At 45.8% G+C, this 27,951-nt stretch overlaps 3 protein-coding genes across 6 annotated transcripts; 2 read left to right on the top strand and 1 right to left on the bottom strand.

Annotated features, from left to right (window-relative positions):
* Positions 1-302: 302 nt before the first annotated feature.
* Positions 303-5,539, bottom strand: TATDN3 (TatD DNase domain containing 3). 4 transcript variants are annotated; one of them, XM_032184832.1, is made up of 10 exons: positions 5,409-5,539; positions 5,286-5,318; positions 5,104-5,200; positions 4,747-4,831; positions 4,023-4,085; positions 3,826-3,935; positions 3,375-3,430; positions 3,021-3,133; positions 1,763-1,843; positions 303-1,071 (listed from the first exon to the last, which is right to left on the bottom strand). In XM_032184832.1, exons 1-10 carry the CDS (start codon positions 5,500-5,502, stop codon positions 1,000-1,002), a joined length of 804 nt encoding a protein of 267 aa, XP_032040723.1. In that variant the 5' UTR covers positions 5,503-5,539; the 3' UTR covers positions 303-999. The 4 variants fall into 4 exon arrangements, with proteins under 4 accessions (XP_032040723.1, XP_032040719.1, XP_032040720.1 ...); XM_032184828.1 differs by lacking the exon at positions 303-1,071 and adding an exon at positions 1,271-1,446; XM_032184829.1 differs by lacking the exon at positions 303-1,071 and adding an exon at positions 1,271-1,446 and having other exon boundaries at positions 1,763-1,840.
* On the top strand, positions 5,510-16,959 carry NSL1 (NSL1 component of MIS12 kinetochore complex). Its single transcript, XM_032184833.1, has 6 exons — positions 5,510-5,676; positions 5,892-5,973; positions 8,042-8,172; positions 11,906-11,960; positions 14,805-14,872; positions 15,449-16,959. Exons 1-6 carry the CDS (start codon positions 5,527-5,529, stop codon positions 15,725-15,727), a joined length of 765 nt encoding a protein of 254 aa, XP_032040724.1. The 5' UTR covers positions 5,510-5,526; the 3' UTR covers positions 15,728-16,959.
* Positions 16,960-20,270: 3,311 nt separating this feature from the next.
* Positions 20,271-23,193, top strand: BATF3 (basic leucine zipper ATF-like transcription factor 3). Its single transcript, XM_032184901.1, has 3 exons — positions 20,271-20,333; positions 20,516-20,620; positions 22,543-23,193. Exons 1-3 carry the CDS (start codon positions 20,271-20,273, stop codon positions 22,726-22,728), a joined length of 354 nt encoding a protein of 117 aa, XP_032040792.1. The 3' UTR covers positions 22,729-23,193.
* Positions 23,194-27,951: the final 4,758 nt, after the last annotated feature.

Below are 27,951 nucleotides of genomic sequence, written 5' to 3'. Positions count from 1 at the left end.
CAAGTGATCAACTCAATATGAGTGGTAATACAAGCTTCAACTTTATTGCGCAGATATCCATATATTTATACACACAGCTATAATTATGCCTACTGGTTACTATCCTATTGGCTAAGCCTAAAAGTGTTGCAAAAAACACTGTTTCTCCTACTTGCGGTTACAGCGCATAAGCTACTCCCTTATCTTCCCAGGCCTCAGATCCACCTGTTTATCTCTCTCTCAAGGACAGACTGCCCCTTGCATATTTTCACAAGAATGCTTCTCATCCGGCCTACTCCATGGCTATAAACTCTGCATTTTCTTTGCCTTTGCTTGTACAACTCCTCTAGGGACCCGTGCCCTTGCTCTTTGAGCCATTCTTCAACATAACTCCCCTACTACGTCGCTGTTATATAGTCAACAAAATTTTGCTCAGTATTTCAGCAAGCCCACATCTATATGGGTGCTGTGAGGCAGCACAATATTCAGTTTTTAGGAAAAAAAAAAAAGCAGTGTGGCAGAATCCACAGTAGACAAGTCCCTCCAAGAAAATGAGACAAATTTGGAGAATTTAGAGAATACGGAGAACAGGTTTGTCTCCCTTTCACTCCTTCATCTCCTGACACTGAGCAGAAAGAAGTCCCTGAAATAAGTCCAAACCCAGCACGATTCAAGTAAATACATAAATAAACAAAAGCAAACCCTTCTCAAAATATCTGAGATCTGAGCAGCTGTTAAGTTACTGCATGCAAGTGAAAAGGAGGGAGTAGAAAGGCAGTAATTCTTTTTTCAACTTTATTTAGAAGGCAAGTGGAGCTGCTGTTTCTGCTTCACTCAGAGCCTGGTCCACATGACACACACAGAACATCCATCCAGCTGGAGCTTTCTCACAGCTCAGACTGGGATGTGCAGTCTGCGGGCCATAGCAGAGCTTATATCACATGTGTGGGCCCACAGCCAAGTCACTTCCAGCCATTGGAATTAAGAAATGAGAGGGACATTAAGCACGTTAGCCATCTCCTAGGCTAGGATCAAGGACTCAGAAATTAAACCCATAAATTCCGTGGTGCTCTTCTTAACGAAGCATTCACTCTGAAACATGAAAGATCCAAGATACTTTTATCTCAATTTAAGAGGTAACAAAGGTGTGTACAAAAGAAGGTCTTTCAGAAACTTGAGTTTGTTATAACTTGTATCTGTGTAACACTGTGCTCACTCCTTGAGCTTTCCAACAAACTCCATTAAGGACAAGATGTATGTCAGTTTTATTTATCATGCCATAACTAATAGCTGCTGCAACATTATTTATTTCAGTTTCTAAGTTTATACACGAACAAAGTTCCGCAGTTTGGGGAATACTTTCAGTGCATTTTGTGTCGTCACTTCTATAACTTCTTCAACTGGAATTCCTTTAATTTTGGCAATGTATTCTGCAGCAATGTAAATGTTTTTTGGTTCATTTCTCACCTGAAAAACAGAAAGACAAAAAAAAAAAAATCAAATTATAGATCTCTCCAGGTGACAAGTGTTTCAGGTTCAATACTTCCTGCCACCTTTAGTCCCACTTCAGTTCTGCATACATCTACCCTTGCATTATTTTCTTCTTTGACCGTTCCTGTAATTTCTTTTCCTTTCCCAGCCTTGGGAACACTACCTCTCTAGCTAATTCTCTGATTTCCATCCCTTGACCATGTCTACTCTACTTACTAGCACAAGAGAATGAAGTAATCTCCATAAGGCATGGTTTTGGACATGCAAACGCATAAGTCCACCCATCATTTACCTGTTTTTCAGGCCCCAGAGCTGGAGAGTCAGTTTCCAAGCATATACTTTCCAGAGGTAACAGTTTCACAAGTTTCTGCTTCTTGAAGAAAATAAAGACAGCTATTAAATGCTTTATGAACTTAGACCTGTGGAAAAAATGTAAGATGGAAGGATAGGCTTGGCATTTAAAAGATCCGTATGCTATCAACAATTTTAGAATGGCAGCAAGAATACCAGGAGCTGCTCAAGAAGTCCCCTCAAAACAGGATTATCCTATTTTCTGCGACTCTAAATACCTGAAGCACTAGTATTATCTTAACACTGAATCCATTGTTATTTTATTACATTATTATATTGCACATTATTGAATGCCCTACAATTAGACTTGCCAATGCATTTTTAATTTGCCAATTTTCTGTATATATATTTGTGTATCCTTTTTCTCACCTCTTTCACCCCGCAGCCCCAGTTTCCTTTCCTTTCTGCAGATTCCTACCCTCATCCCCATCTATATCCATCCCTCACACCCCCTCCACTCGAATCATGCCTCTTCCTTTCTTACATTTCCAGATTGTGTTACAGAAGTTGATGATGGATGGAAAGAGATGGCTACCCGAGAAGTTAGCAAAGTTTGCAGCAGTCCAGAGGAAAAATTGAATGAGCAGTTTCACTAAGTCCAGGGCTGAAACTGGCCAACACTGTCTTTAAGCAATTTTTCTAATGCTTTGCAAGGCATGCCATTGACTAATAACTATTTCTCAAAGGCCTGTAACTTAGTCAATTTCAAGTAGATTTCCTTTTGAACAAAAGCCTCATAGCACCAAGATAGAATCTATTTTTTTTCCACACCATGTCCCTACTCTAAAACACTAGTGTCAGAAGTTTCCAAAGAAAAGTTAATCAGAACACATTAAAATGAGGGAAAACATCTATTTTCTTAACCCCTGTTTCTGAGGAATAGCTCAACTGTTTCAGCCAAAATTTCCCCAAAAACTAAGGCAAAAGGCCCAAAGAGAAATTTAGCCCAAGTAAAAAAGCCATTTTATAAGTAACCGAAAGCAGGAATTTCTATCAAGGAAAAAGTGACTGTAATCATAAATGAGTACTGCTAGTCCCACTTCAAACTGTACAGACTTAAAAAGAAAAAAGAAAACAAACCCAAGCATCCTTTAGAGCTGCATGGTAAAAATGCAGGCATGCTTACCACCATGGAAAGCTACCAGTTATAAACTGCAATCCCCAACCGCTGAGAAGGTGCAATCCCCTTAAAATGTTACCTGTTCACTCCTTATAATGGAAGGAGGAATGGAGAAGTAGTATCCGGCTTTCACCCCTTCCATTGCTACAGATGGCTTCCCATCAAATGCATGAAGCAACACCTTCGAAGCACCTCAGAGAAAAGAAACAAACCAACTCATTAGTAGTGTTTGCTGTAGGTCCATGATATCACCTACCAACTAGACCTCAGGCCCACCAAGAATGACTAGAGTCTCTGCACTAGTCCTCCCAGGTTTCTTGTACACAAACTGGTAATGAAGGCAGAACAAGACAGAAGAAATCCTGTTTTTTTTTAAAAAAAAAAAAAAAAAGCCATGAAGGAAAAAAAAAAAAAAGAAGCATTAGAAGCATACCTTGTTCCTTTAAGAGATTAATGGTTGGCCTTCCAGCTGAGCGAGAGTGAACATTTCTGCACACCAAGGAGAGGCCTGGCATTAGGAAATTCAGCAAAACACATGTATATATCTATGTAGTTTTTTTTCAACAAACACAAACCAACAGCAGGTTAGGAAGAAAGTAATCTGTATTACACTTTTAATCTGGAAAAAAAAATCTAGAGATATACATATAAATAATTTTAGCTATAGTGAAGATATATCAACAACATAGTAAGGACAAGATACAGTATTCAAGGGCAAACATAGGGAAAATTCTATAACTACATCTTCAGCTGGAGACTGACAGGACACTAGTAACAGCTTAAGCCACGCGAGTTCTATAGGTTCTTAGTAATGATAAATCCTGGGAAATATTTCCATAGATTGAGATACAGCAAGTTCTTCTACTAGTATAAACAACACTTACAAAGGCAAATCCAGTCTTCTTGCTAACTCAACCTGCTTAATCAAAACCTGTCTCTGTTCTTCCTTCTGTTCATCCGTGCTGGCAAATCTGGGAGTGAAATCTAGTCCTACCTGTGGTACAAGAAGAGAAGTGACAAAGTTCAACTTTTTTTTTTAATGCTGAATCCAGAGACATTTAAATTATAGAATTCTGCTTACTTCTCCAATTGCCACCAGTTTATCTTTGTAGAGTTCAATAAGGGGCAATGCAGCATCCAGATCCTGCAAGAACAAAGTAAAGAAGCGATCCTTATTGCCCTTATCAGATGGAAGCAGTATGAATTCAGTCATGTGATTAAAATGGATTTCCCTTTATTGCTTTTAAATTCTGTTTCCAGAACTTGCTATTACTAGGAGCTGAGTAGTTTTAGGGCCCTGAAGGATTTTTCTGCTTTACTCAATGAGCCCTCACTTCATGTTGCTCTTTCCACAGGAGCAGAAGAGGTAACAAAACCAAGGCCCATAAAAAGTCTGGTAGTATTATATGGCTGCAGACAGCTCTCCAAGTTTTTCACGTTAAAATTTTTCAGGCACAAATTGGTATCCTCCCGCTCCCCATGACAACAAAGGGCCATCTGCAAGCATGCACACATTCTGTTCCTATAAACAAACCACCCATTTGGGATTTCTTTGAACTGTTTCACCGTGGCATCTGTAACACTGCCAGAAGACTTCAGCGAACACGCCTGCTGTACACTTCACACGGACAAATGGCAGTGTTGAGAGACCTGGGATTCGGTCTACTGCATCTTCCGTGTTACAGAAAAATAAAAATCACTGAGCAGATCTAATGTTAAATTAGGCAAACTGGAACACTACGTTGCATTTTCAGGGCAGCCCTAGTGTCACCATAACTGGGCTGACCCAACCCACAGTGTTTTACCTGCAGAGTCACGCTGCGTTGCTCTTCTGGAGAAACTTCTTGGACGGGGTGAACCCCTAGGCACGGCACCACAAATCCTGGGAACCTGGGCACAGAACAGCGTGAAGGAGCACAGGGAGACAAGCCAGAGAGCGCGGGGTGGAAGGCGAGTTATGTGGGGACAGTGAGCAAGTTACACAGAGACGCAAGGCCAGCCTGACCAAGGCAGAGGGCAAGTTGTCTTCACCAGCTGTCAAAGCAGCCCCTCACGACGACTCGGGGTCACGCGTGGGGGCTCTCGCTGGGGCGGCGGTGTCTGCCTGTGGAAAATAAGATGGGGGGGACGGAGGGGAGACGGGACACCCCCAAACCCCGCACCTCTCGGACAGCTCCATCACTCTGCAGAACTCCGCCGCCTGCTCCGCCACCACCACCAGCGCCGCCACGGCCGCCTGCCACAGCCGGGAAAAAGGTGCTGAAGAGCGGGGAGGGCGATGGAGGGGACGGGGCTCGGGGTTTGGGGGTGCTGCCTCCCATCGCCTCGCCTCGCCTCGCCTCACCTCCTCTGCTGCCCGCACCACAGCCGCCACATCCTGCGGGAGAGAGGCAGCGCCTCAGCACCAATCCCAGCACCCATCCATCCCTCCCTGCACCCGTGCATCCATCCCTCTCCCTCCCCTCACCGGCTGGAAGCAGGGCGCGGCGAGGTGGCAGTGGCAATCCACCGGCCGCCCCGCCGCCATCTCTGCCCGCCGCGTTCCGCTTCCGGGCCGGCATTTTGGGGCTGGGCGGAGGCGGGAAATGGCGGCCGGGGCGGCCGCCGGCCGAGACCCGAGGGTTCGCTGCTGCTCGCGGCGGGGCCTGGAGCGGCTGCTGGGGCTCTGCGCGCCCTTCCTGCGGGCGCTGGCGGCCGGGCAGCCGGGAGGCCCCGCTGAGGACGATGTGCTGTGGGTGAGGCGGCCGGGACGGGGCTGGGGAGCCGGGGAGGGAGGCAGGGAAGGGCCCGCGGGGGGGGCGTCCCCACCCCGGGGGTGCTTCAGGGACGGGGCGCTGAGGGACGGGGACTCGATCCCTGAGGCGATCCCTGGGCGATCCCTGGTCAGGAAAGCGTCTTAACCTGCTGCTGGTGTCGCCCAGGAGTTTTGCAGCCCTTGAATCTCTTGCAGAACTTCGAGGCGGCGGTGCGGGAGAACGTCACCATTAACGGGCAGCCCTGGGGGGACGCCTCGGCCAGCTCCGAGCCCTGCGGTACGTGGGGCTGCTCGTTCATTTATCGCGGGTTTCATTATCTGTTTGTTTGTGCTGAGTGCCTCTTGGTTGTCTGTTCGTGGTGTGGATGAGGCGGAGCTCAGGCTTGGCTTTGTATGAGGAGCCGCTGGCCACGCTGCTTTTTGTGCAGCCTGGGGTACAGCTGGCTTCGTGGGGTGCTCCCGTTGAGATTGTTACCCACCAGGACTCAGCTCCCAGTCCATCCTCTGCCCAGCCTGTGTTTGTGCTTGGGATCGCCCCAGCCCAGGTGCAGGACCTTAAACTTGGCCTTGTTGAGCTTCATGAGATTTGCGTGGGTGCATCTCTCAAGCCTGTCCAGGTCCCTCTGGATGGCATCCCTTCTGCCCAGCGTGTCAGCCGCACCACACAGCTTGGTGTTGTCAGCAAACTTGCAGATGGTACACTCGATCCCACTCTCCTTGTTGCCAGCAAAGCTGTTAAATAGCACTGGTCCCAGTACAGACCCCTGAGGAACGCCACTCGTCACTGGTCTCCACCTGGACATCAGGCCAGCTCCTTGAGTGCGACCATCTGGCCAACTCCTTATCTACCAAGCGGTCCGTCTGTCAAATCCACATCTCTGCAGCTTAGGGACATGGGGCAGTTATGCACGACAGTGTCAAATGCTTTGCACAAGTCCAGGTGGATGATGTCAGTTGCTCTTCCCATATCAGTGCTGTAACCCCACCATAGAAGGACAACAGATCTGTCAGGCATGATTTGCCTCATTTTAGTAAAGGGTGAAGAACTGGAGTGAGTTCATCAGAGGCTATCCAGACGGCATGAGGACTGGATACATCAGAGTGAAATGTTTATCCATTATTTTCAGTGGGTGCATTTATAAAATAATCCTAAATGCAGGTTTCACGAGATACCAAGACCAGGTTTGACTTCGTTGTCAAGGCTGCATGCACTGGTCTCATAATGCAAAATGCTAAACTGATTCAGGCTCACTCAGCTAATTCAGATTTACTTAACAATTCTTTACAGGGTTTTCTTAACAGGAAATCTTTGGATGGTTACGTTTTAATGTAGGTTATCCTCTGCATAAATCCAACCTCATGCTAGCTGAGGTACTGTTTACCTTCCTGCAGTTGGCATAAAGCAGGTGTAAGGACTGCGTTGTGCATTTTAATTTGACGTAAATATAAGCATGTGCTCATCTCTGAGCCAGTTTGAACCACCAACTGATCTGGCATTTTGTGCCTTCAGGTATTCCTGTTGACCAGTGGCTCAGAAAACCTCACAAACTCTTAAACTTGTTTTTTGCCTTTCTGAGTTTTACAATCATCTGATTCTGCACAGATTGACCAAGAGAGGGTGCTCAAAATCCATTTGTTACCAGTAGACTGAAAACATTGTGTGGCTTGCAAGCTATGCTCAATGTTTTAGTGATAACTGTGAATTTAAGTCCTAAGGAGTTTGCAAAATTAAATTTAAAAATTATACTGCAAGACTACTGTCAAGGTTTTGAATCTCCACTGGTTGGAGAATTATAAGTGTGCAAATGGAAGAATATAGAAATATGCATTACCTTTCAGTTAGACAAAGTTAATTCTGTTGTTTTGTGTTTTTTTTTCCATAACTCTTGTGATTTTTTTGGGGTTTGTAGTGATGACGTGTGACATCAAGCCAGTACAGGCATTTACTTGTCTAAATCTTGAAACCAGTTTTAAAACAGTGTCTTAAGCTTTAAAAAATTTTAAACAAATTACATGAAGAGATCCTTGTCAGACTTTTGTCAGATTCAGAGCACACAGAGAAATGTGGTTTGGATTTTTTCCCCAGATTGTTCCCTGCCTCCCCTGTCCCATCCTCACCCCAGCTCCCTTACTTCAAAAGTAACTAGTCAGCAGGAAGTTGTGCTCTGATTTCTGTACTGCTTTACACTGGGATCCAGAACAGACATTCATCTTGTTTGATACTCACATTTCATTTCTTATTTCAGTTCTAAAGATGTCTTTGTCCTTACAATTTTGTCTCAAAGGAAAGAAACATTGTGGGTAGGAGCATTGTTACAATAACTTTGTGTGCTTGGCATTTTTAGGTTCCTACATCAAAATTCTTGAAGACCAGTTTGATGAACTTATAGTAGAGACATCAACAAAGCGTAAGCAGTGGCCTAAGAAGATACTGGTACATGTTATCCAAAGCATGAAAGCAGAGCAAGAAATGTTGGTGAGTAACCTCAGATTTTTCAGAAGCCCTTTGCTTACAGTAGCTGCTGTATGTAACTTGGAATAAATCATGGAATCCCAGACTGGTTTGGGTTGGAAGGAACCTTACAGATCATCTAATTCCACCTCCCCTGCCATGGGCTGGGACACCTCCCACTAGACCAGGTTGCTCAAACATTGAGCTTTGTTTCTTTGCATTAATTAGCAGTAATTTATCTTCCATAAGGTAAGGATTACTACAGACTGCTGTGACTATGAGGGAAGTGGGCCTGTGGCACATTTCAGCAAGTTACTTAGGCAGATTGCTTCAATGTGGTGAGTTACAGCTTACAAGCCATTATATGTCTATGAATCTTGTCAAAGCTGGGTTTCTGAAATTCTTGTCTGAAGGTCGTTTAACGTATTAAATTTATGATACGTGCGGATAGATATTATCACACACGGTATTTGACTTTCAAAAAGAAGTCTGTTTTCCCTGAGCACTTCTGTTGAGCTGGTAACTACATTGAGCAATTTCAGTTAAGAAGGAAAAGAAGTAATGTGGATAATTAATGGGTTCAGCAATTTCTGTTTTTTGACACTGAGTGTAAAGTAATTATAGGTATTAAACGACCCATTCCTGTTCTTGGTTAAGTTTCTTTTCTGTAATTACATTAGACCTGCCTCCTGCTTACTTGCTGGTTAATTAGGAGTCAATTTTCTTTCCATCCTTCACTTTGATATCCTAAAGAACTGTGACATTCCCATCTCTTGAAGTACATTTTTAGTGTCTAACTCTAGGATAAGGTCTTAAACCATGTTGTTTTTGTGGCAGGTTAGTGGCTTTATGATATGTGGTTTTGGAGGAAAAAAAAGTAATTTGAATCTAGGAGCAAAACAGAGGGACATCTGGACTGTGGCACACTGAGCCATTTCTGTGTGTGCATGTGTTTGTAAACAAATGAGATGATTTACTGCCTTCTGTTCAGAAACTTTAAGCAGGATAGAAGGTTAAAGTATTTGCTACAGAAATCCAGAAATATTTTCCTTCCCTCTTCCTAATTATGTGCGTGCTGTAATATGAACTTCCCGTGGCTGAAGTGTTACTGCTTTTCCATAGGATTTCTGACTCGGTAAAGACTTGAGAATTGCGTTCTTCACGTTGGAAGCACAGGAAAGCACGTAAATGAACTGCTGCCTTGCAGTTCAGCGAGTTAAACAGTTAGCAAGGAAAGCCTTGACATTTAGCAAGCTGTAGTTCACAGGGGTTCTGTAGCACATAGGGATAGGGAAAGCCAAAGGCCACCTGGAGATGAATTTAGCCATGGCAGCAAGGGCTTCTGCAGGTGTATCAAGAGGAGGACCAGGGGCTGCTTCTGACTGAGGCTGATGACAAAGGACATGGAAACGGATGAGAAACTTAATCCCTTTTTCGCCTTGGTCCTTCCTGGTAAGATTTGCCTTCAGGAACCACAGGCCCCTGGGAGCTGTGGGAGGCAGTGAAGCAAGGAGAACTTCAGGGGAAGGGCAGAGGAGCGTCAGGCTGGGAACATTTACATCACCAGGGCACGCACCGTGGGTCTTCAGGCAGTGACTCAGGACTGGCTCATGCACTCGGTCCCGTTCTCCATGTCCTGCTGGGATGTGTCCACAATGAGGCTGTTAAAAGGGGACTTTTGGTTATCTCTGCAATACCATGGCAAATGGGGGAGGTCCCTGAGTGCTGGAAGAAAGGAAACGTCAGCCCTGTCACCAGGAACGGGAAAAAAGGAGGATCCAGGGAACTGCAGACCTGCGAGCCAGGAGCTGCCCGTCCCTGGGAAGGTGATGGACAGGTGGAAGTGGCCCGCGTGGACTTACAGAGGGAGCCATCCCCGACCAACCCAAGGGACACGTACATGGAGCTGGTGGATGTGGGGGCGCCCGGCTGGAAAGCAGCTCTGCAGGACGGACCTGGCTGCTGAGCTGACCGTGGGCCAGAAGCGCGCCCTTGTGGCAGAGGAGGCCCCCAGCTGAAGAGCTGCCGGCAGGCTGAGGCCAGCTGGTCTTCTTCCTGCCCTCTGCTCAGCCCTGGTGACACAGGCCGGGAGCATCGGGTCCTGCTGGGCTCCTCGGTCCGAGGAAGGCGTGGGGAAACTGCATCAGGTCCAGCGAGGAGTCGCTGGCGTGGTGCAGTCCTGAGCAACCTGCTGGAGTTAGCCCTGCTTTCAGCACGGGCTTGAACTGAACCGCCTCTAGAGGGCCTTCCCAGCCCCAACCGCTCTGTGATTCTCTGGTAAAGAAGAAAGGGATTATTATCATCATTTTAAAGTCTTTTAAGAGCCTGCGTTGCATTTCAGAGGACTAAAATTGACAAAGGTAAATAACTCTCCAGGTTAGCCAGGCGTAGAGGATTGGCAGTAAATAGAAGTGCATGCATATGTATTTGTCTTCAATCTGAAATATTTTCTAACACATCATGCCTTTGTGATCTCTGTTGTTAATAAGTCAAGTATATCAAACCCAAAAAATTAACTAAAATAAAGTGTGCTATTGTGTGGCACCAAGATTTTAATGAGACCTTTTGATCCTTTTGGAAGGAACTATGTTCTACCCGAGTACTAAAGTAGAAGGGTTACTTAGGATGCCTCTCAGACTACATTTCTTCTGCTGGTGATCATTTCAGATTTTACTACAGCACAACCAGATGATTATTTTCATTGTGTCTGCAAAACACAGAAAGTTTCTAGCGTGTCTCTGTAAATGAAGCGTTTTTTTCCTCCCAGCTATTTCTGCGAAGGTACTCGTGTTTTCTCTGCTTTAGTTGGTGGACTTTTCCTGTTCCTTTTTAAGCCTGGTGTCTCTCCTGATGCATGTTTTCTGGGGCATAAAAAACAGCTATGAAGAAGCCGTACTTAACTAAAGTTCACGTGGAGGGAACCACTCGTTTAGTGTGGCAATCTCCCTGTAACTGCCAAAGCAGGAGATGATCTCACACGTTTTCATTCAGTATATTCCCGTTTGTTTGAGGATAGCTGCAAGCAGTGTTCTTCTGTTTGGGGCTGATGCTGTGGGCTTGCTAGTAACATGTATGATTCTGAAAGTGTTACTCTGATAACACTGCAGAGAGGAATAAGTAACTTTCCTCTTGCTGCTTTTTTTGGTTGGAGAAGGATGAGGGACAGCTCTTCAAGTGGAGAAAACAACTTGCAGATGATAGAAAAACCTTGCGTTCCTATGTCTCTTCGTTTCCTTATTTCCAAGTAGGTTCTTACTTCTAACTCTGCCCTCAAAATAAATATCAAATATATTAATTAGTATTAGAGAACTTCATGTCACAGTTCCCTGGTGTTAAGTGAGAGAGCCTGGTTTGTGCAGACGACTGTACCTGTTCTTGCGTAAGTAACTCCAGGGATATGATATAGTCATTTAAATGGTTTTCTTTTTCTTAGCTTTTTGTCTTCATGGACCCGTTGTTGAGGTTTGCTTCTCTGTGACAGCATCCTGCTTTTGTGAATGGTTCCCTAGAAGTCAGAGCTGTTCATTTTCCTCAGCACACAGCGGATGGCAGTACTTCTTCCAAAACATCTGGGTTTTAGTTTAGAAATTCTCGTGCTTTAAGAATTGGAATTCCACAAACCAAAGCAGATTTCGGAGCCATGTTCACAGTGAATTTAACTGTGTTAGCTATTCTCCATTGTTCGAATTGCAGCGTATACATTAGTATCTATTAAAGTGAGAGATTATTTCAGACTTTTTCTCTTTTGATTTTGCAGAAGCTCTACCAGCCTGTGGTAACTCCTGAAGAGATCAGGTCACAGCCTTCTCAAGGTAATGATTTCTCAGGGGAGGGCAACTGTACTGAGGGAACAGTGCCTACCTTACTGGCCTGCAGCAAATGTTTCACAAGTTTCCCTTCTGTAAATTTATTTAAATATATTGGCTTGTTTAATTTATTAACCAAAGCAGCTAGAAGTTTGTCATAACTGAATGTATTGCTGCATCAGTTTATTCTGAATGCTGTCTGCTGTTACACAGTGTGCTTGAAGGCAAAAGCTGGTCTCTGGGGGAGCATTGGGTAGGAACTGTCAAATACTCGCCCTCAGGAGGTTTTCTTACCTCTTTCCTCCACCAGTGGCAGAGGCAAGATGCAGAACTAGGTGGACCGCTGACATTATGCTTTGACCGTCCTTGTGTTGCCTTTATATAAATACTAGAAATGCTCCACTCTCTCTTCCTAATCGGTCAGTTTCTTCAGGGAATTGAAAGCAGTTGTGTAGTACTCACTGATGAAGCATGGATTGAATTTTACCCTGCTTGTGTAAAACTGTAAACATCATAAGTTTGCTCCATGGTTTTGCAAGGTTATTCCTTGTTCCAGGGAGTTTGAATAAGGCGGTGTGTTTTGCAATAGAAGAGTGGGATGTGCTTTGTTTGAGGCTGGCCTTTGGAGATGGAAAGTTTTGTCTTGCCTGTTACGAAGCACTAAAAAATGACACAATTTGCCAGTGCTGTTTGAAGTGGGCACGGTGACAGAACCCTCACTGTGGATTACTGCAGCTGCTGCAAAGCTGGCCTAACAAGCAGAGGTGATAACTGGAGTTCAAGAAGCAAACCTGAAGCTTCCAGTTCTCACCCTGCTGATCTGGCTTCACTCAAGGCATCGTTTCCTCTTTGTAAACAGGAGACATTGCTCCCAGAAATGCCAGGCTGTGCAGCAAAACAGCTAACAGGAGCAGTAAAGAGCGTCACTTCACGTCTGCATTCCTTTTGGTTTCTAGCATCCAGGTCTATGCTTCTCTGTTAGGAATTAACTGCTTCTATAAGCTAGTAATACCTTGCACCATGGTTTTCCTTTTTAGGTTAGGTAACAGCAAAGTCCTAGCCAAGACAGCAGAGAGTTTGTGCTGAATTTTAGTATTATGTAGTCTTTGGGAAGTTTATGTATCCCAGTTTAGCAAGTACAGCGGCCAGAAACCAAAAATGTTTAGATTACTCAATACCTTTCATTTCCTTTTTTCATTTCCCTATGTTTTGGAAAGCCTTGAACACTGAGGAATATAGTGCTGTCCATGTAAAGCTGAACTCCTGCAGGCAAACTTCATCTGCGTGTCAATCTTCTTGTGTAACTGAAATAACCCTAGTAATTATTTTTTTCACTTTTACTTAACTCCTTCCTTACAACTTCATAGAGTCTTCTAATGCCAATGTTCTACTTCAAGGATGCTTCATTATGGACATGCCTTTCTTTTAGAGAATGTCCTGTGTTGTAATTAAAGAGGCTGCTCTTTGACTCTTTTTCCTTCCAAATTCTGAATGATAGTGCGTTTTAACATCCGTGTCCGTGCAAGGATTGTTTCCTAAGCCCTGTGAGGTTAGCACAGCAGGCACGTGGAAAAGGCAGCCTAACAAAACAGCCAGCTGCTGCTTCCTACGTGTCAGCAGGAGGTCACTATCACTGCGCCAGAATTCAGTAGTTGACTTAAATTATCCTCAGTAGTACTGACTAGTTTGAAGTCAAAGCACGGTGATGTGTTTTGCTCTGAAATGGTTTAGGAGCATGTGCACAATCTAACAGGGTATTTACTGCAGGCGCTGGCGAAACCCTACAGGAAAATAATACTAGTGGGAGGTGAGACTACTTAGTTCCCAGAAGCACGCTTACTTATCTGTTTTTGTTGATGGCATAGTGCCACAGATGGAATAACGGCAGAGGACATGCAAAACTCTTTTATAGTAACTTTAAGAGTTTAACTCTTGAGTAGAAGAATTATTATTGTCTGTAAAACAACCAGCAAAAATGTATAATGTGTTGATGATCTTAGCATATTGCTACAGCAATGAAATACATACCATTTTCCCCACTATTCTGCACCTGCTGTCTGCCTCAGTACTCCTGAAAGCTTCTCTTTCTTTCTTTTCTTGTTAACCCAGCAGAATTAGTGCTGTTCACGTTGTTTACACTCTTTTTTTTTTTTTTTTTTCATAGAATCACAGAATGGTTTGGGCTGGAAGGAACCTTAAAGGCTGTCCAGTTCCTACCCCCTGCCATGGGCAGGGACACCTCCCACTAAGCTGGGTTGTCCAAAGCCGCATCCAGCCTGGCCGTATTCCTGTTGTTAACGCCCGGTAAATTAAGCCAGGATGAAAAAGTAGCCTTTTTTGTAAAAGCTCCTTCTTTTGTGCATTTTTTCCAAATGTAGTGTGAACATTGTAATTACATAATGTAATTTGAACCTGCTTTGGCAGGGGGGCTGGACCTGATGGTCTCTTGAGAACCCTTCCAACCCCTACAATTCTGTGATTCTGTGAACTTGAAAGGTTTAAGAACAGATAAATATATATACTGTAACCTCTTCCTTTAACTCAAATACTGCCTCTGTGGCTCATGTTTTGTATAAGCTGTAGGATTTCTGGTGAAGAACTGTGTGGCTTGCAAGGGGTGAGACTTCTAAGCACTACTGTATTTTCTGTGATTAAGAGTAATAACGCTATGATAAAGCCCTTCAGCTGTCATCCCCGGCACTCTGACAAAGGGGATGCGTTGTAGGTTTAAGGTTTACACAAGGACTCTGCTGCTTTTCTGTCTGATTCTAAAAAGCCAATAGCAAGTTTTGAGGGAGGAAAGGGGAGTTATGTTTCAGAAGTGTATTTGAGCTTTATGTTTTTCTGCAGATGCTTACATCACAGATCTGAAGCAGGTGACAGAAACGGTGTCTGAACAGATTGGTGAGGCAATGAAGGTGAGATCTGTGTGCTCCAAGGGGATATTTGTTTCTTTTCTTGTTCTGATAATGTTATCAAACAGGAGTTCCAGCTCTTGTTGGTTATAGCTTTGTACAGAAGAGCCTGCTTGTATACTTTTGAAGCAAGCACATCTTTAGGTTTGGATTCCTGATGTTATAGCTGTAAAGAACTCACCCTCAGCTGGGAGTAAGGAAGAATAACCTGTGGCGATAGGAGGCATTTTTTCTTTAATGGAGATTTTAGGACCTGCAACATCTGAAAAATACCTCCTGAAGAGGTATGCACATGACATTTATTACATTAGCACCAGCTCAGACACGAACTGTGTTCCTGTGATACTGATTCAGCTCAGAGCTGGAATTAGGCAGCCCCGAAACTTGGCATCCTGTTGGTACGAGCTGTGAGTGCAGCCCCTTGTGCTGTTAGGCTGGTAGCGCTGGGTTCCCAGCCTTCACCTGGACCATCCCTGCAGACACTGCGTCTTTTGTGCCTGTCAGAATCTAATTAACATCTCGCTCATTGTAGCCGTTACTTTTCCCATGTAACTCGAGATGCTCAATTTGTTCTTGCAGTCTCTCCCCGCGCTAATAGAAAGAGCAGAAGGTTTTTCCCAAGCGCTAACTTGGCAACCAACCCTGGAACTCTGCAAGCTGCGGCAAGAAGTTCTTGCTGGTTGTCATGCAAAGGAGGAAGATAACGCCCAAAGCTTCGTATCACCGGGAGAGGTCACGCCAACAGACACTGGCACCAGTAAAAATCCCTACACTTTGTTCAAGAGGAAAAGAGCTGCAGATTCACCACAGAGAAGATACTACCCGCTTCGACGGAGGAAGATCACCCTCAGCGCCTGAATTCCTCATTTTGTATTTTCAGATTGGATACTCGGTTGCACTCTGGCTTGATGTATTCAGTCTTTTATTTTTAAACCCTATTCTACCCTTTACTTCAGTGCTATACATGGGAGCTTCCTTAATTATTTAGCTTTTGATCCATATACGTATTTTTCTTCTTACTGTTACAATGGTGGTATATGACAACCTATGCATGCCAGTAACATCTGGTATCCTACAAATGTATTTACTGATTAACTCTGATTTTTTTACCCTTTTATTACAGAAGTTAGCTTGAAGTCCTTGTTCTTTTCAGAGCTCTGCGAATGCTTTGTGTCTGTGGGCAGTGTTTTTGTAAACCACTAAGTGCTCATACACAGCAGGCACATCTCTGAAGAGGCTGGAGAGTGTCTGGTTCTCCTAATGAACCTTCATTTATACTGCGTTTGGTGGCTAATAAATAAATTAAGAAGAGTTTCAAACTAGAACATACTAAACCCACCAATTTTGGTATGATGCTTTAGTTATCTGAAAATCCACAGCAAACCTAAAATCAGTCCCCCCTATTTCACCTTTCCTGAATTTAGGTCAGCAAGGCTTATGTATCATCGCATTGGTTTAAATGTGGGACTTCAATAATTGTATGTATTTGCTTGCCGTGTGATCTTCAGAGCAAGGATTTGACCATCTGCATCTTTCCCTCTGATATTTCTGTTCATGCAATCCATATAAGCAGTCTGGGGGTTTCCTTGACAATACTTCTACACATTACAGGATCTTGACTTGGGTCACATATGCAATTGTGGCATTTGACTAAACTTTACAAATCAGTATAGGCTAACAGTAAATGGTATTAGGTTGAGCTAGCTTACTTTTTTTAAACACATTAGTACCTAGGTAGTATTAAATTGAGCATTATGCCTTAACCATCGATAACTTTTTCTGGCTTATGAGTGCATGTGCTTACAGTAAATACGTGTGTCTAGCATGTAATGTATTTCCTCTCACGGTAAATAGAGGGTTTTTAAGAAGGTTTATTAGTGTAGTGTAGTGGGAAGACAGATCCATCTTGATGTCTAAGAGACTGAAAATTTTCAAGAAAACGTGTAACAGATTTTAGTACCGTTTATTTTGTAAAGGTGAGCCTCTGTGCTAAAACTTTGTATATTTAATCACATGTAAATATATTTCCCATGGCTTTTGTATATACAAACTTGTTTTTATACGAAGTAAAAGAAATCAATTAAGAAAGATCAAAGTTTTGGCTAATGTTGTTCTAATCCTGGAATACATGGTGACTGAACAGTTAGTGTATTAGTACTTCAGAAGACATCTGTGTTAAATTTTGGCTCGAGTAACTGAAGTAGCTCCATTTACTGCCTTTGAACTTGCAACTGCTATTAATCTCGGGGCTACAAAGCTTCTAATATAAGAGAGGACAGGATGTGAGAGGACTGGAACTGCAAAGCTGCAGAACGTGTGACCGGGACGGTTTTTCACACAGTGAATTGTAGCTTCTTCGGGTATGTGTGCTCTGGCCTGGGCTGAAAATCCCCACGTTGCACAAATGCATACATCTTCGCTGAGCTCCACAGGTGCTCTTGAATCTGAGTGTTCCTATACAAAGCTAAGCACCACAAGAATTTGCAAGTCTCTAATTATAGTATTTTATTTTTTTTTAATAGAAAGATTCCCTGCTATCCTCCCTTGAGTAATGTTAGGCAATTAAAACAAAAGAAAATAAAAGCTAGGATTAGGCACCTCTCTGAAGACATCCCATCTAAAATGACCAGTGTAAGACAAATGCCTTAAGAAACAAGGAAGGACAGCACTGCGGATTAAGACCTAGGAAGTGAATGAAAGAAGTCGTCCTACAGCACGTGGCAGCATAAAGAGATGGCAGGACAGTCGGTCTGCACGGGGTTTGAACAAAGTGGGAAGGGATGCCTGGTACCCTGAGCCAGGGTAATTGGGCCTGGTTCCGTGGCCCTTGTAACCACGAGTGTGTGTTAAAAAAAAACAAAAAACACAAAAGCATCTGGAATTGCTGCCCAAATAAATGGTGTAAAGAAGGATAAAGAAAGTAAGTAAAGATTCCCAGTGCAGCATCTCAGCTGTGAATTTACAAATCTGGTGGCTGCTTTTGGCCAAGCGGCAGCAGAAGGTGCTGGAGGACGTCTCTTGAAATGAAAGTCCTGTGATGAGCTAAACTCGACACTTGAGTGCTCAGCTCTTTCCCTAATTATTAAAAATTTCTGCAGCAAGGGATGTTTGCAGCTATCAGTGTCTGGGATCTATTTTCCACTGGCAGAAAGACGTATATATATATTTTTTCCCATTCCCGTAGCCTTTCGTCCTTCAGTTAACTTTTCATAGAAATCAGCAGTGTTGTGCAAGACAAGTGCTTAATCAGGTTTTCAGTGAAATGTCACAACATCCAAACTTATTTTTAACTTGGGCTGAATTGGTATTGCATCAAGAAATGTCTGGTAGGTTTTCTTTATATAGCCCTTGAATCCTGTAAGGCGGCTCAACAGTGAGGGATGCTCGGGAATATCTGCAGGCTGGATTTCGTGGCTTTTTTGGGTGAGCTGGACCATCTTGCTGCTCGGTGGCGTGTGCTGCCAGCGGTGTGTTCATCACCGGTGAGGGCGAGCCATTTCTACCCCGTGAAACCTGAGGGGCTGGAGGAGCATCCCTGCCCTGTGCATGTTGTTTTCTAACCCAGGTGACGGCAAACACCACAGGGAGAGCCTCCCCTTCTAGAAATCTCAGCGCAGACACCATGGCATGTCTGCAAGCCGGGGCACTCGGTGCCCTGACACCCGGCTGCGCTCTGTGCCGTGCCTTGGAAGCGCCACGCTGTGTTCAGCCACGGCTCCAGCCCGCGTGTGTGTGTGTAGGCTGCTTCGACGCAGACAGAAGTCGCTGATAAGCTGCGAGGGTAAAACGTAAACTCAGCCGCCTGGGCTGCTTTCTGGGCTTGTTTTCCCTCCTGCATTGAAATGTTCTGCCCTTGCTGCTGTGTTACCTGGAATTACTGTGTAGGCATTTCTGCAGATGTACCAGAGATAGAGCTTTAATACTAAGCAGAAACTTGTTCCCACGAGCAAATTTTGACTTTTCATTTCCTATGCCACTTTGAGCCCCAGCAGACCATGCTCAGGCCCAAGGGAACCTTCCTGTGACTTGTCCCCTGCTTGTAGGGTCCTGGAAACCTCCTCAGGCTGCAGCTGCCAGGAGTTACCCAGCACCCAGCCGCTGGGTGCGGGTGTGATGGAGGAAGGGAGAAGCCAGGCAGGGAGAAACCAGGGGGCCGGGAACGTCCTGCAGGGCGCTCACAGACCCAGCACAGCCTGTGGGTGCCCCTGGTTGAGGCATTTTGGCGAGGGAGCTGAAGGGCCCGTCAGGGATGTGGGTCCCAGGGGACATTGGAGTAAGGAAGGCGCGCTGCTGCTTGGTCCTCCAAAAGCACCAGGTGGAGGTGGCCCAGAGGGCAGAGACAGAAAGTGCTCAGAGGTGGTGCAGCTGGGCTGGGGAGAAGCCCTTGGCCAGGTTTTTCAGTATCACTGCCTTCGGGCCAGCTCCTTGCCTCCAGCTGCGTGCTTCTCTCACCTCCAGCACGAACTCTTGGCCGGATCTTCCCAAAACGTCGGGCTTTATTTACTCCATTTGCGGCCTCCGCAACCTCAGCTTCATCTAAGTTGCGTGACTCAAACTTCTGGGGAAACCAGGAGGATGGGGAAGTGCCCCTTTCATTGAGATACCTGGGGCTTCGTGCGTGTCGCCGCGGGACACCTTCCCTCGTGGGGACGCGTGTGCCCCATGCGCTGGCACACGGGGTGCTGTGCACACACCTACAGCAGAGCGAGGGCGTTGGCAAGCGTCTGCCAGGGCAAAAAGGAATCCTTCCGAGCAGAGGGAGAAGCAGAGGCTCGGTCAGGAGCCGCGCTGCTCGCTGTGGCACAAGGCAGGGAGCCGCGTCCCGGAGAGCCGCGCTGTCCCCAGGCGCTGCCTTGCTTCGCCTTTACCAGAAGCGCGCGGCATTTCCTTATTATTTAAAGGAACAGGGCGAGGAGCGAAAGCGAAAATCGCTGTATTCCAGCCCCGATGCCTCGTCCTCACGCCGATGAGCCTCGCTCCCTTCTCTGAAGCCCACGGCGCTCGGAGGAGCCGATGGCGCACAAGTGCTGCGGGCAGGAGTGCGCGGGGGTGAGGCTGCGCGGCTGCTGCGCGGCTTTTGCGCGGCTTTGGGGGGGGCGATCTTTTTGGAGGGAGGGAGGGAGGGAGGGGGGTTCTCCGGGGGAATTTCGGGCAGCTCCGTGCCCTGGGACCGGGAACTGGGGGGGTTCCCCCGGCGGTGGGGCGCAGCCCCCGGGCCCTCCACGTGTGCTCCATGCGGGCGGCGGCTCCGCCCCGGGGCCCGCAGGTGCCGGTGCCGGTGCCGGGCCGGGGCGGGCCGGGGGGGGCCGTGCCTGCAGCCCTCCCTGCCTCCTTCCAGCCCTCCCCGGGGCCAGGGCCGGGGCTGCCCAGCGGCGCCCCGGGGCGGGCGGCAGCCGGCGGCATGTCGGGCGGCGTCCCGGCGGCGGGCAGCGCGCTGCCGCGGAGCTCCGAGGGTGGCCAGCAGGTAGGGGTAGGGGCAGGGGTATGGGGGGGGGCCGGGGATGCGGTGGGTGCCTGCCGGGGACCCCTGGGTGCCTGCCGGGACGCTGGTGGGTGCCTGCCGGAGCTCGTCGCGCCCGCCCGCGGGAGCCCCCCCGCCGGTTCCCGGACTTGTTTCGAGGCGCTGCTGGCTCGGTGTCTTTCCAGAGTCACGAAGAAGACGACAGGAAGGTGAGGAGGAGAGAAAAGAACCGGGTGGCGGCGCAGAGAAGCCGGAAGAAGCAGACGCAGAAGGCAGACAAGCTGCACGAGGTGCCCGGGGGGCTCGGGGTGCCCGCGGGGCTGGGGATGCACGGAGCTCGCTCCCGGCTCTGCCCGGTGGGGATGGGGGGGGACACGGCCGTGCCCGCACCTGGTGGCCCCTGGCCGCCTGCGAGCAGCTCCCCGGGGCTCCTGGTGTCCCTCGGCAAAGCTGCTCGCTTCTGGAGCCGGGGTAAGGCCAGCAGGAGCGCTGCGATGGAGCAGGGATGCCCCGGGGAGGAGGTGGTGGAGGAGGGGACCGCTGCGGGGTGGCAGCGCTGGCTTCACTCAACTTAAAACTGTGGTGTGGGGCAGAAATACCCGCTCGAAAAGGCTTCTTAGGAACTCCAAAACTGGCGCGGGAGCTCGGTTCAGTTAGCTGCTATGCATGTGTGCTCTGATAAATAGCAGTGGGTGTTTCCAAAAAGCATGAAAGTGGCTCATTCTTCCAGAAACTCTCAGCACTTCTCGATATCACACGTGCGGTTCCAGTCCCCAGCACAAACGCTGGAGGAGAGGAGTTGCTGCTCTCCGGGTCGGGATGTTGCCTGACACAGCAGCGCTTTTGTTGTAGCGGGGTTCCCGGTACCCCGGGAGCTGGTCCTGCTGCTGGTGGCTGTGCTGGTCATGTAGGGTGGAAGGAGCTGCATACGGGAGGCACAGGGTGGGGAGTTTGGGGTTTGGTTTTTCCCAGATCTCCTCAGTCAGTGCCTGACACTGCCAGGTGCTGGGTGCTTCTGGACAGGGCAAGCCCTGGCTTTTCTGGAGTCACTGCACCGTCCCACAGCCGCTCTGGTGTTCCTGCTGGGCTCGGGGCTCTCCCTCACGCTGGGAATCTTCATTCCCAGGTTTTTCCAGGCAGATCTGGCTGAAGAGGCGTTCCTTCTTAGCAGGAGCAATTTGGTGTTCTCTGCCCTGCAAAAGGGATGGAGCGACTGGAGGGTAACGCTTGCTCCGTGGGGCTTGGGGCACAAGAGGAGAGCAGAGCCAGGGATGCTGGCCTCTGCTACAGGGATGTGTCAGGAGGATCCTGCCTGTTGTACCCTGTGTGAGTGGGTGCTGGAAAGGTGCCAGGGAGGGCAGGGGGGGTCCAAGCTGCAGCAAAGAAGAGAAGCAGAGGCAGCCTCTGGCTGCCCAGAGGAGCACTGTGCAGGGCTCTCCCCTCTGCCTGGTAAGCAGCCCCTTGAAGGCACGTGTGGGCTTTGAAGCCTGCTCTGAAGCTTTCCCAGGGAGGTGAGATTGAGTGGGCGAGTGTTGAGCCCCAGGCCAGCAGCGAGGTGCAGACACCTGCAGGTTTTCTGTGGGCTGGCTCTGAACCTTGGGCTCTCTTCTTTTTGGGATGTGAAGTCTTGGCAGCAGGGACACTTGAGACCTGCAGCTAGCAAAAAAAAAAAAAAAAAAAGAAAAAGTGACACGCGAGTCTCACATCCGTCACAGGTGCGTGCTGCAGAGCATCTCAAAACTCCCCTGCAGTTAACAGCAGCGTATTCATTGCCAGAGGAGCCTTGGCTCAAAGGCAGCCTGCTCAGGGACAAGCAAGGCAGTGGCCAGGAGTGCTGCTGACCAAGTGGGGGCTCAGGACTTTCATTTTCATAGCTCTGATGGTGTGGAGCTGGCAGGCACAGCCTGGGGCTGGGAGGGGCACCACAGGGGCACCACCACCTGCCTCTGTAGCCCTGGGCTGCTGGGGAGCCCCCCGTCCAGGGGCACCTCCTGCAAAAGGAGTCGCATCGTGCTCAGGACGCAGGTCGTGAAGTACCTGCCCTGTTTAAGCACCCAGGTTTGCTCGAGGCTGTGCATGTCCTTCCTTAGCGTTTTGCACATTATAATAAGAAACCACGCTTCTTGCCTACAGTTACTTGAATATACTCAAGGTGGGAGCACTGAAAAGAGCGTTTTGACTATGAGTAGGCTTTTTTTTTTCCTCCTTCCAGGAATATGAGTCCCTTGAGCAAGAAAATACCTCCCTGAAGAGAGAAATCGGAAAGCTAACAGATGAAATGAAACACTTGAGTGAAGTGTTGAAGGATCACGAGAAGATCTGTCCACTATTGCACTGCACCATGAACTTTGTGACCGTACCAAGGCCCGATGCACTCAGCAGCTGCCTGCCCAGATGAGACGTTGCCTCCACCACCTCTAGACGCGATGTGTGAAAGTGCCAGTACGAGGAGAGATTTGAAGAACTGCATACTTAGGGCACAGGCCTTCCCTTGAAGGGGGCTGGACTTGACCACACAGCTCTTCTCCGTGTTGAAGTGTTTTAGTCTCCTGAATCTCAGGAAAACATCAATATGGAAAAAATGACAACTCGAACCACGACTTTTTATATTTTTGTAGAATCTCCGAGCCATGGTTTTGCATTCAGAAATGTCACAGTGCGATGCAGCCCACCATCGTGCAACGGAATGTAGACAGGGAAAAGTACCGGCCTTGGGCTGAGATGCCTTTCTCCCACGCATCCACTGCTAGCAACCCTTTGTCAGTTGTCATCCTTGTATATCAGATTCTGGCTGCTGGTTTGTGGTTTTGTTTCTTTTTTTCTCTAAACAGGTTTGGTTAATAAAAGCAATGTCCTATCTTTATGGTTTTCTCCACCTTCTTCGATATCCAATGTCCTTAAAACATCTCTCCTCTTTGTTTGCTGGCCAAATCCAAAGTCTAATGGTAATCTTCCTGTCAGTTGCTTTATTATTTTCTTATCGCCATTTCATTAGTCCCTCTTTTGAAATGCGTGTAAACCAATGAGTTTTCCCAGTCTTTCTTTCTTTACTATCCCCAATCATCAGCCTCTGCCAGCATTAATTCTCATAATGTTTTATATCCTAAAATACAGCTCAGCCAGTATCTAATAATGATAGTCTGCTCTGTGTGAAGGAAAAGCAAAGCAGTCTGCTGGTCTTGCACATCTTTTTTAAAGAGCAGATCTTAAATTTTACTGCTTTAGTGTGCACACTGAAAATTAACTAGGGGATTATTTGGGGTTAGGGGAATTGTTTGGATTTTTTTTTTTTTGGTAGTGCATTATCTTTATTCTTCATCTCGCATGTTGCTTCTGATAAGTGATGCCGATGGATAAAATGAGTTAGTTTGGCTAGGCATTTAATTCCATGTCCACATGGGATAACTGCATGCAATATGTCTTATTACTACTTTAACTATTTTTTCCCTTTCTTACCAAAAAGGAAGAATTATGACCATGTTTATGAGAAACAAACAGAAAAATGTTCTCCCCTTCTCTGAAGCTTCTTAGTTGTGTCAAGCCCTAGAAATGTGAATGCCCTAGACTGGGATCCAACAAAGAGTTGCTCACAGTGTTTACCAGTCAAAGAGCATCTCTGGATAATAAAAAGCTCTATCCCTTTGCAAGCTCTCCCACTTCAGCATTTGGTGATTTTTTTTTTTTAATTTTTTTTTTCAGCTCAACTAATGAGATTAATTTCTCCCCTCAGCTGGATTTATGTATTTATCAGCAGGATGTGATCTGAAAAGTGTAAAAGATTTTATATATTTAGTTTCACTAGTTTAATTATGAATTACAGTTTAATTATGAAGACAGTTGACTGCACAGTTTTGCTAATTCTATCTGCCTTCTAAAGGGCCTCCTCATGCCATTGTCTTAGGCTAGAAACTCAAGGTCAACAGGAGGAGGGAGTTTTTGGTTTCTTGAGAAGTTTGCACTAGGTTGTCCCCAAGAGAATTTTTAGCACTTGCAGAAGCGATCCACAGCCCAAACGTGTTGTTCAAAGTTTCTTATGGTCCTGTAAAAATTGATTCATCATACAAAGAAAAGCACGTGCAGTCCCTGCCAAGGAAAATGAAAACTTCAGGACACGTTGCAGTATGCTTTTTGGGTAATGTCCTTGACAGGATTCTTCGTGTCACCCTTAATAAAGGAAGCTATCTTGAGTATCTTCACCCACCCACCTACATCCCTTCCCCTCTGGATGCCACAGTGTAATTTGGGCTGAGTAGAGGTGTAATGGAGAAGGTGGAGCATAGTGGAAATGAACAACGTTTGCTCCAGTAAAGTTCATTATAGCTTAGGATGGTCAGAGTGCGAGAGGGTATCTTCTGTCTCTTAGATGTGTATGTGTGGCTGAGCTGAGGCTGGGGATGAAAAGGAGCTAGCTGAGGTCAGAGTAGATGCAAAAGCGTGGTATCTCCTATGAAGCCCTGCAGACCCTCAAAAATGGGAGGAAAGATCAACTACCTTGTCTAAGACAGTCCATCCCAGCAGAATCCTCCTAAGGATTTTGTCCAACAGGTGCTTTCCTCTAGAAGGGGAAGAGTAGTCACCTGTGTGAAATCATCATCCTTACACATGTATTCTTATAAATATCTGCCTAGAAACTGGCTGCATGTTATTATGTAGTAGCCCAAGTCCTTTTGTATGTTCCTCACCAGTAAGCAACGATCTTGTTTTGCTCTGCAAACTTCAGTCCGCTGTTTCTGCATTTAAGTTTATCGGCTCATTAACTGTGCAATGTCTGTGCAGAATGTAAAGGGGAAAACAGCTGAACTCACAACAATGTCGTGTGCTTGCAACAGCAGCCTAAGTCCAAGGCTGTGCTGCTGTTCCTTGGAAGAGCTGGGAGCCCCACAGGGGCCCTCACGACCACAAGTTCCTTCCCACAGCCACAGGGTGTAGCTCCAGCCTGTGCCTTGGGTCCCTTACTAACAGTGTGCTTTGAACCCTTGGGGCAGGGACTGCTTCTTCCTCCTGCATCTATTGCATCACTTTTTTTTTTTTTTTTTTTTTTTTTTTTTTTCCCAGCACTGTTACCAAAGGGCCTTATGCATCATTCTTCTGTTTAATAGTTCAACGAAGGCATCTATCACAAACTGTGCTTTGTATGAAAGAAGTTCAAAGGCAGTTGAGAACCCTAAGCAAAAGAAGTGAGCAAAATGAGTGTCCCAAACTAGATAAACCCAACATACTGATACATTTGTAGAATTATTGTCATAGCTGAATCATGTTGTGAATGACACAGTGACCTGTTAAAGCACTGGCTTATGTATCACTAATACAATAATATGCACTTGGGCTGATGACCCTGTTTGCGGGAGCTCTTCAAAAGGATTTATTGATTTACAGAGAGTTTCAAAACTGAAAGTATGTTCTGGAGCCTGGGATAATTGTAACATGAATAGGGAAGCAGAAAGGAGAACAGAAAGGAAAAGGCCCGTTTGTTAAGGAAGCAACAGAAAGTTCTTTTTCAGATTCAGACCTCTCCTTTTGCAGCAGGGTATTACACCATCACAAAAAATGTTTCATACCTATATATGGCTAAAAAACTGCTTGACTTATTCTAGCTTTAGAAAGCTTCCAGATAGTTTGACTTGATCCTTACAAATGTGGTTTGCATTATACTTGCATAATTTTCTGATGCGTCTACCTAGGGAAGATCTTTTCTATGTTCAGGTGCTGGTTCACGTGAGAAATACTATGAATCGCAATCCTGTTTGTGGTCATGTAATGTGGATGAGGGTTGCCAAGAAAACTGGATTTTCCGTCTTATATTCTCAATGAAGATTACAGTTAGTCTAGATTTGCTTAGTGTGCATTTCCTTTTTGTATTTTCTTTGAGTCTAATGAAAAATCAAAATGCTCAGTTCAAACTTACCCAAAGATAAAAATATTAATTCTGGTAAGCAGACTGGGTCCAATTCAGCTGTTGTCTATTCATTTCTTTGAGTTGATGGTGGGTCAGATTTAAATTCATCTTATTTTTAAAAGATAATTCTGGCCTCCAAAGAGAGACAGAAAGACAAAGTCAAGCTTCCCAAAACTGTTAGAATATAACAGAGATCAATTATTATACCTCAAGAGAGTTGATTAGAAAGTCCCGCTCCTGCCCACTGATGTTTTATATTTATGCATGTGAATATTTATGTGTCTTCATGTAGTCATCCAGTCCTGCTAAAAGCACACTTTAAAAAAAATAAAATTCAAAAAGCCTACAGACTTTGTGTCTTTCTGTTCTTTACCTGGTACCTTTTTTACTGTCATCTGCTGATCCTCCTGTACTACTCTGCTGCTGGTCTCACCTGCACTTGTTGCTATTTCCCTTGTATTCTCTTGCTGTTCTATTTCAGATGCTACATATTCCCCCCCATTCTTCCTTTGTTTTACAACTGTTCCTGTGTGGCTAGGTGACACCACTGCTTAATGTTATCAGTGATATAGGAACAAGTTTAATTTGTAGGAGAATATAGAAATTCAACTTTGCTGATACACCCTGTACATGATTAAAGCATATTCTGTGTGTCTAGCTTTGTCAGTTGAATACTAAGGAAGGTGTCTGAGCAGTCTTTTAAAGCGTATTTAGAAGTGACATAACCTTTACTCTAGCCTATAAAACCCATACTGTTTCCTGTCCATAGATGAATGCTTTGCTGCATGGCTTTTGGGGTTTCCGTCCGTGAATCAGTCTTGAATTTCTGCCTCAGTGAAAGTGATAGATAAAACAACCATTAAAAAAAAAAATCCCTTTTCTCTTCTTCCCATCAGTGTGGTGATATAATTCCTGTCACAGGAAGGAAGCACGTATGATAAGCAGGAGAAGCAGTGGGTTTATTTACTGTTAGAGACTAACGTTATTCTCTTGACAGGAGGGTAGGAGTTTTCTTTTTGTAAGCCCTGGTTTGCTCTCAAATGGTCACTGGAGAAACATTTCACACCTACGCACAGAATGTAGTGTGGGCACCTATCTACAAGGGAGTGAAAGAATTTGTATTAATTCTTTGCAGAAACGCGCGTTCTACACTGGTTTCACTGGAAGCAGGAACAGTCCTACAGCTGTCTCAGAGGACATGTGGCACTATGCTTACTAACCTGGGTAATATTTAACTTGGAGTGGTTACAGACTAACTTGAAGTGGGTAATTCTTAATAAGGAAACTATAGTAACAATCATCCCTGAGACTGCATGCTGCTTTTCTGGTACTCATTCAACTGTTTTTTTGTTTTTTGTTTTTTGTTTTCCTAGATAGTTCCTATGGAAAAAATCTGTAAGAATTGAGTAGGATTTTTTTCACCCACTGTAGAATTTTAAACCATGACATCAAAAGGGCTTGCCTAGTCTGGAAATAGCTGGCATAACTTTTGTAAATACTCTTGTTCTCTACTAGTTATGTATTTTGTCTGCTCTAAGGGAATCATTATAGTTCTCTTTAGAAGTGGATAAAGCTAAACCACAAAGGGCTCTGTTGGTATAGAATGAAAACGTTCATTTGGGGAGTTAGTACAGAATGACTACTGTGCTTCAGTTTCAAAGCTTTTCTTATCCTGAATCAGCTTCTCCATGTAGCCATATAGAAAATGATACCCCTAATAGGTGT

The sequence above is a fragment of the Aythya fuligula genome, chromosome 3 (assembly GCF_009819795.1).
Source record: "Aythya fuligula isolate bAytFul2 chromosome 3, bAytFul2.pri, whole genome shotgun sequence".
Lineage (NCBI taxonomy): Eukaryota > Metazoa > Chordata > Aves > Anseriformes > Anatidae > Aythya > Aythya fuligula.
Note: the sequence above shows the minus strand (reverse complement) of the source record. Positions and strands in the feature narration are given on the sequence as shown.

Excerpts from the sequence above, each read along its gene's own strand:
- TATDN3 (XM_032184828.1), bottom strand. The coding sequence starts at position 5,502 with ATGCCGGCCCGGAAGCGGAACGCGGCGGGCAGAGATGGCGGCGGGGCG. Across the intron at positions 5,201-5,285 it reads TGGTGCGGGCAGCAGAGGAG|CACCTTTTTCCCGGCTGTGG; the intron begins GTGAGGCGAGGC and ends CCCGCTCTTCAG. Across the intron at positions 4,832-5,103 it reads GTGATGGAGCTGTCCGAGAG|GTTCCCAGGATTTGTGGTGC; the intron begins GTGCGGGGTTTG and ends TTCTGTGCCCAG.
- NSL1 (XM_032184833.1), top strand. The coding sequence starts at position 5,527 with ATGGCGGCCGGGGCGGCCGCCGGCCGAGACCCGAGGGTTCGCTGCTGC. Across the intron at positions 5,974-8,041 it reads GGCCAGCTCCGAGCCCTGCG|GTTCCTACATCAAAATTCTT; the intron begins GTACGTGGGGCT and ends TGGCATTTTTAG. Across the intron at positions 11,961-14,804 it reads CAGGTCACAGCCTTCTCAAG|ATGCTTACATCACAGATCTG; the intron begins GTAATGATTTCT and ends GTTTTTCTGCAG.
- BATF3 (XM_032184901.1), top strand. The coding sequence starts at position 20,271 with ATGTCGGGCGGCGTCCCGGCGGCGGGCAGCGCGCTGCCGCGGAGCTCC. Across the intron at positions 20,334-20,515 it reads GCTCCGAGGGTGGCCAGCAG|AGTCACGAAGAAGACGACAG; the intron begins GTAGGGGTAGGG and ends GTGTCTTTCCAG. Across the intron at positions 20,621-22,542 it reads AGGCAGACAAGCTGCACGAG|GAATATGAGTCCCTTGAGCA; the intron begins GTGCCCGGGGGG and ends TCCTCCTTCCAG.